Raw genomic sequence first — 15,202 nt, 5'->3', positions numbered from 1 at the left:
TGGTGGTGGCAGTGGTGGCGGCGGTGGCGGCAGCGGCGCTCGCCTTTAATCCCAGAACTTGGGAGGCAGAGGCAGGTGAATCTCTGTGAGTTCAAGGCCAGCCTGGTCTACAAAGTGAGTTCCAGGAAAGGCGCAAAAAAAAACCCAGCATTTGAGATCTCATGCTTGGGAAGCACACATGCCTTTAATCCCAGGAAGTAAGATGGCAGGGCACAGAAAGGTATATAAGGCATGAGGAAACAGGAATTTACTCTCTTTAGGCTGAGGATTTTGTAGAAGTAAGAACTATTGTCTGGCTGTTCTGCTTCTCTAATCTTTCAGCTTTCACTCTGATGTTTGGCTCTGGGATTTTTATTAAAAGGCCTTCTAAGCTTTGAACAACAGATGAGATGAGTTCTAGTGTAAAGGAAGCTTGTTAGAGAGAGCATGTCAGATGAATGCACTGCACTAAAGGAACACAGCACAGATTAGTGTGGGCCATGTGGACTTCTCCAGGGATCCCACTCAGCATAGAAACAATGTGGTACCTGCTCACACCTCCTGATTGTTTTCAGGATCTCTTGGAGTTGAGGAGCTTCATCTGAATGTGTGACCTTGGTTATTTGCAGGGGTTCCATGATCTCTCATCAGACTAGGTGGAAATCCCAAGGGATGGTTGAAAGTAACCCTAGTTAAGAGCACATCTGCGGGCCCACAGAAACCTATCTCCTGTGACCCCCATATTCCTGGGCAGGATTGTCAGTCTGAACCCCTTGTTTTGTTTCTAGGACATTGGTCTCAGGGACCTGAAGACTCTGGTCAAAGGAACCGTGACTGGGGTCTTCAGAGGGTGGATCTCAGGTGTGCCAGGACTCAAGGTAAGAACTGAGTGAGTCAAATCACTTATACAGATGGAGCCCAGCCCCCAACTACTATCCTGTCAGCTGGGTGGGGGGTGCTAGGAGTTATGGAGGTATTCCCTCCCCTCCCCTCCTCTTTCCTCTATCTCAGGCCATCAGAGGAAGTGGAGCCATCAAGGTGAGAGTTGGTCAGGTTCCCTATCCCCTACTCATGGACCACATTTTTAAACTGGGATACCTTTTGCCATCACCTTTGAATAGTTGTTAACAGATGAAGGGACCTTCACTGTCTTTTGTTCTATTTCAGAGAGGTGAGCAGTTGTTCTAAGAGTTTGCTTCAGGCCAGCAGATGGGTGGGGTCCAGGAGTTTGCTTCAGGCCAGCAGATGGGTGGGGTCCAGGAGTTTGCCTCAGACCAGCAGATGGGAGGGGGCCAGGAGTTTGCCTCAGGTCAGCAGATGGGAGGGGGCCAGGAGTTTGCCTCAGGTCAGCAGATGAGAAGGGTCCAGCAGTTTGCCCCAGACCAGCAAATGGGAGGGGTCCAGGAGTTTGTTCATGCCAATAGAAAGGTAGGGTACAAGATGGGAAGGGTCCAGGAATTTGCTCCAGGCCAGCAGAAGGGAGGGTCCAGGAAGTTTGCCCCCACCAGCAGATAGGAGGTGTACAGGTGTTTGTCCCAGACCAGCAGATGGGAGGAATCCAGAAGTTTACTTCAGACTAGCAGATAGGAGGGTCCAAGAGTTTGTCCTAGACCAGCAGATGACAGGGGTCCAGGAGTATGGTGGTATTTTATTTGTACTGAAATGTGATTTTAATTGTATGTTAATAAATAAAGTTGCCCTGGGGGTCAGAGCTATTAGAGCCATAGCAAAAGCTGGGTGGTCGTGGTGCACGCCTTTAATCCCAGTACTTGGTAGGCAGAGCTAGGTAGATCTCTGTGAGTTCAAGGATACAGCCAACAGACAGTGATGAGGCAGTCATGTGGTTGGTTTTACAACCAATGAGAAGGCAGAACAGAAAGTCTATAGAAAGACAAACAGACAGGAAGTAGCTCTCTTTCAGAGAGGTCTCTTGGCTGAAGAGGCTAGCTGCAGCAGGCGGGTAAGGCTCTTAGCTCTGATCTCTTGGCTTTCTTCTTTGCATAGGTTCTGTGTTTCTTATTTAATAAGACAGTTGGTTACATCTACATTTGGCGTCCAACATGAAAAGAATCCATTAAAAACCGCTTGGCTTGGCTTGGCTGCAGGTCCGGTTTATGGCCTGAGCGGCCGGGCTTCCCAGCTCCGGCCCAGCTCGGGCCCAGGTTGGCTTGGACTCAGGCCAGACTGACTGTAGCCCCAAGCGGTTGCAAGCAGTTGGAGCTACTTGCTTAAAGCTGGTGCTACAAACAACTCAGACCTGCCCTGCGGAACAGGACCCCTGCCTATAAAGCCAACACAGGTGGTCGGAGCTTAAGGAAGCCAGAGCCAAGCCTTGACTCGACTGGGCTCAAGCGGGAACATGTGGCTGGATAGCCAGAACTTGTGGCTATGCTTTCTCTCTCTCTCTCTCTCTCTCTCTCTCTCTCTCTCTCTCTCTCTCTCTCTCTCTCTCTCTCTGGATTCACACCTCAGACACTAGGTGACTGTTTTGAAATTCCCTTGGATTTCTACACTTCTATGCAGACTTGGTAAGTCAAATAAGATATCAAATATTTTAAAGGAAACTATTTAAAAAAGAATTTTTCCACCTTAAAACAATGGGTTGTATGTGTACATTGGAAGAAAATTGGGCTTTGTTTGAAATTTTAGGCAGTCTGACAATGGAACAACTATATGAGAAGATTAATATTGGTCGAATTATGCAGTTTATTACTATGCTTATCCTCATTTTACTATTTAAAAAGATAGTCAATATAAGTGCCAGGATGACAGTTTTAGAAAAACTTGTTACACCTGTAAAAATGAATCATAGAGAAATTCAAATTCAGACAGAAGAAATTAACAGTGAAGTTGTTTCAAGATTGGATCATAAGGTTACAGAAACAAAGCCTGTTTTCACAAAGTCACCCTTAATTTATCCGGTAACTGTACAGCAGTTGCCTAATCAAATGACTACACAAAATATTTGGGCTCCAATTGAAATGTTAGATTTACGAAGGTTTAAGGAGGCAATAGCATCTTATGGCAAGCATTCCCCATATGTAAAGCAAATGTTAAACTCCTGGTCAACATATAATAGGATTATACCACAGTACTGGCAGGAGCTGGCACGGGCTGTTCTTGAACCCAGTCAAAGGCTCCAGTGGCAAATGTGGTTCAGGGATGAGGCTAAAAACATAGAAAAACAATGGAGGGATAAAGGAATACTAGTCTGCCAGGATCAGCTTATTGGAGAAGGCCAATGTGCTTCAGTACAAACACAATGTTTATATGATGTCCAAACCCTAATTCTATGTCGAACGGCAGCCTTGAATGCATGGGACAGAGTTGAGGAAGCAGGAAAAAAAACTGAGTCATTTACAAAGGTTATACAAGGCCCAAAAGAATCTATAGCTAGAGTTTTCCTGCCTGGCCCACAGTCAGGACAAATCTCTCTCACCTACCAGTCCCACAGCTGCTCAGACCCGACCAAGTAAACACAGAGACTTATATTGCTTACAAACTGTATGGCCATGGCAGGCTTTCTTGCTAACTGTTCGTACAGCTTAAATTAATCCATTTCTATAAATCTATACCTTGCCACGTGGCTCGTGGCTTATCAGCATCTATAAATCTATACCTTGCCACGTGGCTCATGGCTTTCCAGCATCTTCACATGCTGTTTGTCATCGTGGTGGCTGGCAGTGTCTCTGACTCAGCCTTCCACTTCTCAGCTTTATTCTCCTCCTTGTCCCATCTATAATTCCTGCCTAGCCACTGGCCAATCAGTGATTTATTTATTGACCAATCAGCAACACCCTTGACATACAGACCATCCCACAGCAAGAATCTTTCACAGATTTTTTACAAAGACTGGCTTCAGCAGTAAAGAGATTGGTCCTGGATTCAGAAGCTAGCCAGATAATAATCGAATCTTTGGCCTTTGAGAATGCGAATGCAGCATACAAAAGAATAATCAGGCCATTAAAGGCAAGATCTGCACCTTTGGAAGATTGGATTAGAGACACGGTTAATGTTGAGGCTCATGAGCATGATGATATGTGGGTAGGAGAAGCAATTTCAAAAGGCTTGAGGAATGTTAGATGTTTTGGATGTGGAAAGCAAGGACATTTGAAAAGAGACATAAACAGGTCATTCCTAGAAACAATGTTTCTTCAAGGAACACTGGTAACAGAATGTACCTTCCTTCTGGAGTACACAGTAGTTGTGGTAAGGGAAAACACTGGACCAACGAATGTAGATCAACAAGGGACAGGCAAGGTAATCCTTTGCCTCAGTCTTTGGGAAACTCCTAGAAGGGCCTCATGCAGGCCCCCATAGCAAATCCAGTTCAAATCTTTCCTGCAGTCGTAGAGGAAACCCCTACTCAGAGCAATTAAATAACCAAATGCCTATTAGAATAAATCATGCTGGTCGGGATGATGAAACAGAGAGAATAGGAAATTCAGGAGAAAACATAAAGAAAATTTTTTGGCAAACTTCTGTTAATGAACAAAGACCAAAATTAACAATAAAAATAAATTGTGTTTTGTTGTCTGGTCTGGTAGACACAGGTGCGGACATTGCCATAATTGCACCAGAATTTTGGCATCCAATTTGGCCTGTTCAGGAAGTAAATGTTCAACTGTTAGGAATTGGGATATTATCTCAAGTGAAACAGAGTGCAAGATGGCTCGAATGTATGGGTCCAGAAGGACAGAGAGGAAAATTAAAACCATATATGGCTAACATAGCTATGAACTTGTGGGGTCGAGACTTGTTGCAACAATGGAATACTCAGATTAACATCCCTCCAATCTCAGAAACAAATCATAAACTAGCACATGTTTCTGAGAGAAATATTAGAAGGCATTATTCTGAGTGATCACCAGCCATCCATATTTTACAAGAACAAGGCACAACAACTGATGATCTCCCAAAGACACCAACAGCTCTACCTTTAAAAGGGTTAACAGACAAGCTTGTATGGGTTCAGCAATGGCCTTTAACAACAGAGAAACTCAAGGCTTTAGAAGAGCTGGTAGAAGAACAGTTAAATGCTCAGCATATTGAAGAATCAACCAGCCCTTGGAATTCTCCTGTATTTGTTATTAAAAAGAAATCTGGTAAATGGAGAATGGTAACAGACCTTAGAGCAATTAACAAAGTAATTCAGCCAATGGGCTCTCTAAAATCTGGAATTCCTTTGCCTACTCTGTTACCAAAAGGATGGCCTCTCATAGTTATTGATTTAAATGACTGATTCTTTTTAATACCCTTACAAGAAAAAGACAGAGAAAGATTTGCTTTGACAGTGCCTACTTATAATAATTCTCAACCAGTTAAAGGATTTCAATGGAGGGTCCTCCCACAGGGAATGTTGAATAGCCCAACTCTGTGCCAATATTTTGTACAACAGCTATTAGAAGTGATACATAAAAAATTTCCTAAATCTATAATTTATCATTATATGGATGATATTTTACTAGCTGACTCAAATGCAGATACTTTAGAAAGAATGTTTGAAGAATAAAATTTTGCCTTGCTGGGGATTACAAATTGCTCCTGAAAAAATACAAAGAGGAGATTCTATTAATTATTTAGGATATAAAATAGAGCTACAAAGAATTAGACCCCAAAAGGTGAAAATTAGGAGAGATAGACTACAGAGACTTAATGGCTTTCAATGATTATTTGGAGACATTTCTCATCTACGAACTATTGTTGGGGTAAAAAATGATGAACTGCATAATTTGTTCAAAACCTTAGAAGGTGATAAGGACATAAATAGTCCAAGAGAATTATCACCTGAAGCTGAGAATGAATTGGCCTTGGTAGAAAATAAAGTACATGAAGTGCACGTGGATCATATTGATCCAAAGTTGGATTGCATTTTGGTTGTTTTACCTTCTAGGCATTCTCCTACGGGAATATTAATGCAGAGGGAAGATATTAGATTGGAATGGATATTTTTTACCAAATAAACCGAGTGAAAAATTAAAAACTTATGTGGAAAAAATCTCTGACTTGACTTGGAAAGGAAAATTGAGACTTCATCAATTAGCAGGAATAGACCCAGCAGAAATTGTCATACCATTAACTAAAGAGGACATTGAAAAATTATGGACAGAAAGTGAACCTTGGCAAAGAGCTTGCAGTAATTTTTTGGGAGAAATTAACAGGAAATATCCCAAAAGTGATAGAATTGATCTTATAAAGAGAGCTGATTGGATCTTGCATTGAATTGTATAGGAAAAACCCATATCTGGAGTTCGTACATTTTATGCAATTGCCAACAAACAAGGAAAGGCAGGTTACAAATTAGAAAATTTAAGTAAAGTGGTTCAAAGTCCTTATAATTCAGTTCAAAAATCAGAATTGTATGATATTCTGTTGGTATTAATGGATTTTTCAGAAACTCTCAACATAATAATTGACTCTCAGTATGCTGAAAGAGTAGTATTACATATTGAAACTGCAGAATTTATCCCTGATGCTTCAGAATTAACTTCACTATTTATTCAATTATAAGATACAATCAGGAAAAGGAGTCATCCTTTATATATAACTCACATCCAATCCCATACTGGTCTGCCAGGCCCTCTAGCACAAGGCAATGATGAGATTGATAAATTATTGATAGGAAATGTGCTGGAGGCCACAGAATTTCATAAAAATCATCATGTCAATAGTAAAGGTTTAAAAAAGGATTTTTCCATAACCTGGCAACAAGACAAAGAAATAGTAAAGAAATGTCCTACTTGTTCCTTCTACAATCAAACGCCATTACCAGCAGCATGTAACCCAAAGGGTAGTCAGAGGAATGAAATCTGGCAGATGGACGTGTTTCACCTTGCAGAAATGTGTACACCATACCATCGATAGTTATTCAGGATTTTAATGGGCAACTGCTTTGAGTTCTGAAAAGCTGATTCTGCAATCACTCATTTGCTAGAAGTTATGACCATATGGGTATACCTGCACAAATTAAAACTGACAATGCTCCATCATATGTCTCTGTTAAAATGAAACAGTTTTTGGCTTATTACAATATAATTATGTATACCACATAATCCTACAGGTCAAGCAGTTATAGAAAGATCAAACAGAACTCTAAAGGATATGCTAAATAAACAGAGAGGGGTAACAAAAACCCCCAGAAATAGACTGCATAATGCTCTATTAACTTCAAATTTTCTTAATGCCAATGAGAAAGGAACAACAGCTGCAGAGAGACATTGGATAATAGAAAAAAACCTACAGAATTAAATCAGCCTATATACTTTAAGGATGTCCTGACCTTAGAATGGAAACCAGGATATGTGTTATGTTGGGGATGAGGTTTTGCTTTTGTTTCTACAGGAGAAGATAAGCTGTGGGTATCATCAAAATTGATAAAGGTTCGATTTGAACAAGAGAAACCTCTTAATTAGAGGAGGTGATAGTTCATCAACCAGCATGAACATCCAATTTAAACTAACTTATACCAGTAACACATGCCTTTCCATTTAATCAGATAATAACTTGCCAAAAAGGAACATCCCCAAAATTAGTCTTGGGGAAAGGTTTTTGTTTTTGTCTTTTAGGAGAATGAAGGCTAAGGAATCTAAAGAACACTGGACAAATGAGACAACTAAATTAAAGGGACAAATCATCTATCCCAGGAAACAGAGTGAAATGGCGTATGGGTATATCATCGAAAAATTTTATGTCTTCCTAAATGTTTGTTTCTGCTCTTCTCTAATGAAATTTAACACTATTGGTCTTCTAATAGTCCCAGTTCAATTAAAATTTAAAGCTGACTTTGGAGTTGGAGAATGGCTCTCTCCTTCTTTAAATTCAAGCATGTTGTTAAAAGGAAAATGCAAACTCCCTGTATCATACCAGAAGAAGAGAGCCATCTTCTGCTATGGGACAGGAGAAAACCCAAATTGACTAAGGGACTATTCTATTACTAATTTCAACTCTTTGATTCTATTCTGATTCTTTAAACTTTTCTTAAAGTATAAATTTTATATCAAAATTTACAAGATTAATATATATATATATACATAGATGGATATATATACACTTTATACTTTGTTAAGATATGAATGGTCATATAGAGTACTAACTAATTCTAGAAAAAAGGCTTCAATTAGCTGCATATATATGCCTTTGTGTTCGAGTCTCTTATCAGTTTTCTGCAGGAATTCACAGCCAGGCCTAACATCAACTGAAGTCTCCAGGAAGAAGATGGGGCCCCACAACAACAACAATTCCATGTGGATAATAATAATATCATTAAGCTGACAAACATCATCTACAGATCAGCTTTGGACTACAAAGTGCTCAGAGCAATTTTGAGATGGCTAGCTGAGATGATTCATTCTCAAAGACTACTTGAATAAGGGCTTGAGATAAACCCTGAACTTTGGCATTATACACAGACTGGATAATGAAGGATATAGTTACCTTTCCTAGAATTTGACAATTAACCTAAAATTTTTCTTTCAGGGTAAAGATAACTTTGCCCATACCCATCAGGAAGCAATTTTAAGAATATGATGCTCCCATTCCCAAAGAGGTGGTGTGGGGCAGGTGCTTTTTTGGTCTTTTTAATGGGTTTTGGTTCTGGGATAATTTTCATTGTTTAGGGGCGTTGATTACAAGTTGTTGTCAAGGGTTAGGAAAAAGGCTAAGCAAAGGAGATTAGATTTAAAGTTATTGTTTAAAAAAAAGAAAAGAAAAGAAAAAGACAATTACTAGTTTTAAATACTTTACATTGGATTGGATGGTTTTATATTGTATACAATTTATATATATTGAAATTGATATTATTAGAAAATGCTATATGTATATTTCTAATTGTACTTATACTGTTCATTTAACAATGCAATTTTCTGATCCTTGAATGTTATTATTACCAACTATTAGGATATAAAGAAATGAAAGTTAGTAGTTAGACATTACAATAGAACTTGCAGTCATATTAGATACGTTTTAAAAATTGAGCTGATATATTTTAGATAGACAGGTCATCTTCAAACCCTTCAGAGATCTACAGAACATGGTATTTAAAATGTTTTAATAACTTAGAAAATTTTTCTTTTTTGTTATGACTATGAAACATATTGGCTCCTGGCAGTACCAATCTACTTCAAAGAAAATATGGGCATTTCAGAAACTGCTATGGAGTTAACTTTCATTGTGGCAAAAGTTAGCCACTGGACAACAAATTATCCTCGAATCAACAGGACAAAATGGACAGACAGGACATGAAACAAAGGACTACTGGTTCTTGCCAAAACAAGTGTGGCTATGGCTTTATCAAAAGGCATCTTCTGAGGCCAGGACAATATGGCACCATCCCTGAAGTGGCCTTTGCAATCCGGAAAAGATACAGTGCCCTTTTCTTTGAAGGCAGCTGAACAGGCAGTGGGCTGATGGCTTCTGATGTGCAATGGAACAGTAGCTGAAACAGTTATTCTTGAAGAGTAACTAAGCTCATGCCTCTCAATAGTAGACTGGCATTTAATAGAGGGATATGAAGAACGGGATGCTGAGATGAAGCCACATATACACAGCCAAGAAGAATGGACAGCTGAATTAAAAAAAAAATCAACAATTTCCAGAATTTAAAATCCTGAATCATGACATGACACTAGCGGAATTCAGGTGTTTCTGGTACATGGACTGCTCTCACCCAATGTGAGGTTGAACTATTGACCTTGTATACATCCTACTTCACAAATGAGTCTGTCAGATACGCTAAGCCTATAGGCTGAAGATGATGCCCCAACACTGTGGAGAAACCTCAGGTGACTCTCCAGGCAGCTGGCTGTTTCTGTCAACTCACAATTTTTTGGAAGTTGCTTGCATGTACTTCCTGTTTTTATTTTTTATTAGGTAATGTTATTTCCTTTTTGGATCTCTGAGGGAGTTGAAGATTAGTCAGTTATAGTTGAAGATTAGTTAGTTATAGTTGAAGACTAGTTAGGATACAAAGTGAATTAGGTACATTTTGGATTTACCAAAATAGGATAGATAATGGAATTATTTTCTCTGAATTTGTCAAATACAAATGGACTAGACATTGTTTAGGTATTTATTACTTGTATATATTGTATGTAGTTATTTTAGTTTTGTATATAGTTTTTCTTATGTTAGTTATAACCTTTTTCCTTTTTTCTTTTTATTAAAATAGAAAAGGGGAAATATGGTGGTATTTTATTTGTACTGAAATGTGATTTTAATTGTATGTTAATAAATAAAGTTGCCTGGGGGTCAGAGCTATTAGAGCCATAGCAAAAGCTGGGTGGTGGTGGTGCACGCCTTTAATCCCAGCACTTGGTAGGCAGAGCTAGGTAGATCTCTGTGAGTTCAAGGATACAGCCAACAGACAGAGGCAGTCATGTGCTTGGTTTTACAACCAATGAGAAGGCAGAACAGAAAGTCTATATAAAGACAAACAGACAGGAAATAGGTCTCTTTCAGAGAGGTCTCTTGGCTGAAGAGGCTAGCTGCAGCAGGCGGGTAAGGCTCTTAGCTGTGACCTCTTGGCTTTCTTCTTTGCATTGGTTCTGTGTTTCTTATTTAATAAGACTGTTGGTTACATCTACACAGGAGTTTGCTTCAGTCCAGCAGATGGGAGGGGTCCAGGAGGTTGCTTCAGGGCAGCAGATGAGAAGGGTCCAGGAGTTTGCCTCAGGCCAACAGTTGAGAAGGGTCCAGGTGTTTGCCTCAGGCCAGCAGAGAGTGGAGTCCAGTTGCTGATAGGAGACAAGGGAGAAGTGAGCACAGAGAGAACCATACACTTTAGTGTAGATCAACTTTTCACAGTGAAGTTCAGGCTCCTGTTCAGAATGGAGTCAAGTATTGGCCTTGCAGTCTATGGCTATGGGGTGCCTCATCCTTTCTCATAGAAACTAGGAGAGGAGGGTCTTGGCCTGAGATGGTTTCCTCAGGTCAGACACTAGGGAAAGTCCAAGCAGTGTCTGGTGCAAAGCTGAGTTACACACTGTGAATTTGTCACATGTGCCCCAAACAGCAGACCCACTCTGCTTAGCTCCATACAAGCTTCTGGCAAACCTGAAGCCTCTACTCTGGGCCAGTTTCATTCTGAGGAAACTTGTCCATACTTCCCTTAGTCTCTCAAGAGACAGACCTGACAGGGAGACAGGAATCCTTGTGGCTTTAGAGCATCACCAAGAGAGAGCCTGTTACTGGCCTTTGTGAGCATTTCCAGTGGGGTGACTGTCAACAATGAATAATTCCATTCTCTTCTTCTTCCCCTAGGTCTCTGGATCTACATCACTGTGTTCCTGCTTGGTGTTCAAGACTAGAGTCCTCATGCCTAGACCTCGAAAGCGTAGGCGATGTATGGTTGAGGAAGAGCCTGAGGCCCAAAGTGAGACACAAGACCTAATCAGTGCTCCAGTTTCGATAGAAGAAGTAGATTCCTCATCCTCTTCTACTTGCTCCTCCTCTTTCCCATCTTCTTTCTGTTCTTCCTCTTCTTACTATGCTCTAACATCAAGCACCTCAGAGGAGGGGCTTGCTGCTTCCAGGACATCAAGTCCTTCTCATAGTCCTCCAGGAGCTGGCTCCTCCTGCACTGCCATGATCTCATCTCCATGTAGCCAGTTAAGTACAGACTCTGAAACTGAGGAGAGTCTAGGTTCCTCTGAGGCTCTACCATGTGCTGCTTCATTGTCTAAAGGTGAGATAGATGTAAAAGTAGATGAGTTGGTGAAATATCTGCTCTTTAAGTATCTAATGAAGGAGCCAGTCACCAAGGCAGAAATGCTGAATAATATCATTAGAAATTATCAGGACCACTTCCCTGTGATATTTAGAGAAGCCTCAGAATGCATGCAGTTAGTCTTTGGCATTGACATGAAGGAAGTAGAGCCTGCTGGCCACACTTATATCCTTGTCATAGCCCTAGAGCTCACCTATGATGGGATGATGACTGATATCCAGGGCATACCCAAGACAGGCCTCCTGATAATGGTACTGAGCATAATATTTATGGAAGGCAACTGTATTAGTGAGGACATGGTATGGGATGTGTTGAATAACATAGGCTTGTATGCTGGGAATGATCACTTCATATATGGGGAACCCAGGAAGCTCATCACTGATGATTTTGTACAAGAAGGGTACCTGGAGTACAGGCAAGTGTCGGGCAGCCATCCTCCTTCCTATGAGCTCCTCTGGGGCCCCAGAGCCTATGCTGAAACCACCAAAATGAAAATTTTGATGTTTTTGACCAGCATCAATGGGAGTGATCCCAGATCATATCCAGTTTGGTATGCAGAGGCTTTAAGAGATGAGGAAGAGCGGGCCTAGGCTAGAAAAGCCTGGCACATGATTCTACTGCTCTGACCAGCACACATTCTAGTGCTCTAGCAGTTTCTAACTCAGATAAGGTCAGATGGAGTCACTGATCTAAGAAGTGGACCCTCATTCTAGAGCTGGTGGGTGTACAGTGTAAACTATTCCACTCTTACTGTTGTGTTTGAGTGACTCAGGAATTTTTCCTCTTAGTATTCTAAAATGTTGCTACATTTCCTAGAAAGCTCATTAGGCTGAAATTTTAAGCTTCCTGGTTGCATTAGTCATGCACTTACTGCTGTTCATTCGTATTGAAAAGCTTTGCTATTTTGTAAAACAAGTTGAGGTACTTTCCATCTGATCTGTAATCTGTGACAAGACACCATGGTGTTGGAATTGGTATTTCTTAGGTTATGGAAAAGAATTTGGAGAATAGAATAAAATCTTTCATTTTTATCACCTTATGATCATTAGTCTCATTCTGGTTAACTAATTAAATTCTAACCTAAAATGTAGTCAGTGGGCTCCAATGCTCCAAACTTTCACTAAGCATATGGTGTTTGCAAGGCCTATTGTTAGCAGTGTTTCATAGGAGAACCAGATCTATGCTTTCATGTAGATGGGATGAGTGCAGCAGCCACAGCCCTGTGAGGAAGACAGTGAAAAGTCCTTTCAGACCACAAACACTAGTACAGGAGGAGGGCTGCAGAGGGGTCTCCTGGGGTGAGCAGCACAGTTTTGATGTTATAAACCAAGGCAGCTTGGGAGTTTGGGGAGTTGATTTAATGAAACTACAAAGTAGCCAAGGACAGGCCCTTGGGAGGTGTGACTGTTTTCAGGCTGAGAGAAGTAAAAACTGATCACAACATTCTTTTTTGGAGGTGGACACTGCAGCAGTAATCAGATTGGGAGTGTCTCATAGAACAATTGAATAGCACATGCAATCATCTTAAAACACAAACCCAAAATATGCAGAAAGGAGTCCTGTCCTGGGGCAAGGATGGGAGTAACAGCTGACTCTGCCCTGCATACTGCATGGTTTACCCCCTCCCTCTGCAAGGGATTCCTGACAGGTAAGGAAGAACCATGGGAATGCAAGGTCTGGAAATCCCTGCCAGGACCTCTTTGGCCCACTACTGAGATAACATTTTAATTCAGACATTGCCAGTGCAATTTGCTCAATTGTAAAGAGGCATTGGGTTTGTGAAGTTGGTAAAAGATTGAACATAGTAATTTGGGTGGAAAAGAAGGGAAAAACTGGTACTTGATTCCCACTCAAGAAGTTTCTTTGTGGTGGAAATTAATCCACACCCAGATTCTCACATGAGAAGCGATTAATTTACTTTTATTAATGAAATTTCACTGTGGCTGGTTAGCTATTCCCTGTCTTGCTGAACTGCATTTTCTCTATGTTCTGAAGAATTGTAAGATGGGAAGGGCAACCCAGAATATATTTTATGAAAAAAATTATTTTCAATAAAAATAAATAAATAAAAAGATTAGCAACACAAATACTAAGGGAACTACCAGCCACCCACCTTTCACACAAGGCACTGCACCAGGGGCTTTACAATCTGGACACATGTTTCAGCAGTCCTTATGGCAGGCTTTATCGCATCCCCTTCCCAGGTGATGGCCCTGAAGCTCCTAGCATTAGGAATTCCCCTCCCTGTCTAAGAAGTGAAGATACAGGGAAGAGCCGAGATTGTACCCTTGCTTTTAGCTCAATGGTAACCCTTGGACTTTTTTAAAAAGGAGAACATAAAAGTTTGTTTTTAAACTTGCCTCAATCAATACACAGTATCTGTAAGTATATGTGTACCTTAAGCTTGACACCTTAATTCACTTTAACAGAGTACAATGGTTTTAATCTCAGAATCATTGGTTGTTATTCATAAAAATTTACGTGAACTGTACAAGACACTTGGAGAAGCACCAGAAATACAGCAGTTAACAATATAAATATCAGCACTACCTTCATAGAGCTTCAATGTTCCCTGGATAAAATTGCTTTAAAAGCAGTGAACAGTAAGAGTAGAAAGAAATGACATTATGAAGGAAGGCGAACAGTTAACTAGCTGAAGTAAGGTCTTTTCTTTACAGATTTCTAGACCCTTTGACTCTTAAGGACAGAGCTCTTTTGGCCCTACATAATGGTTATTAGGTGATACAAAGGATCTTCTGCCTAAAGCACTCATACAAGATGAGAAAACAATGCAAGTAAGAAGTACATATACTTTGGGATTGTCTGTAGACATTGTAAATCTGTAATACTCCCATTTCCTTCTGTTTGTTCCTTAAGAGCTGGCTTTTTGCTGTAGTCAGCATTTGTGTCCAGACCCTGAACTTTCCAACAGTATAAGACCTTTCTTGTCCTCACTATTATGACCTCCAACAGGAAGCTAAATTGCTGAACTGTCATCATTGTGGCCTCTGGAAGCCATGCCCTTCACTTGAAAATATTCAGAAAAATATGTGCCTGTATTGGATAGTTACAGGTGTTTTCTTTGCCGTTTCCTAAACTATGTAGCATATAATTATATATATATATTTAGTGTTATAATCCATCTAAAATAAGAATGCACAGAACTATACCTTAGGATTCCATGTAACTACTACCCTATTTTATGTGAGGAACTTGAACATTCATGTATTTTGGTACCTGTGGAAGTTCCTGAAACTAATTTCCCATTGATATGAAGTTGTGATGGTTAAATTTTGATTGACAACTTAATTTGATTGAAAGATACCTGGAAGATTAATGAAATACACATCAATGTGTGTTTGTGATGGCATTTTCAGAGATGATTAAATCATGAAGATTCTGACTTAATCAATTAATACATTGATGGCTTTAGATTTTGAAGACTACTGATAGGTGATACATAATTTTCTCATTTTTGAGATTATAATATAATAACATTTT

The 15,202-nt window shown here is 40.1% G+C and overlaps 1 protein-coding gene across 1 annotated transcript; it reads left to right on the top strand.

The window, feature by feature from the left end:
• Positions 1–771: 771 nt before the first annotated feature.
• Magea10 (MAGE family member A10) lies at positions 772–12,650 on the top strand. The gene is made up of 2 exons (XM_059250665.1): positions 772–857; positions 11,236–12,650. Exon 2 carries the CDS (start codon positions 11,290–11,292, stop codon positions 12,289–12,291), a length of 1,002 nt encoding a protein of 333 aa, XP_059106648.1. The 5' UTR covers positions 772–857; positions 11,236–11,289; the 3' UTR covers positions 12,292–12,650.
• The last annotated feature ends 2,552 nt before the right edge of the window (positions 12,651–15,202 follow it).

This window comes from Peromyscus eremicus, chromosome X, assembly GCF_949786415.1.
Source record: "Peromyscus eremicus chromosome X, PerEre_H2_v1, whole genome shotgun sequence".
Classification (NCBI taxonomy): domain Eukaryota; kingdom Metazoa; phylum Chordata; class Mammalia; order Rodentia; family Cricetidae; genus Peromyscus; species Peromyscus eremicus.
Note: the sequence above shows the minus strand (reverse complement) of the source record. Positions and strands in the feature narration are given on the sequence as shown.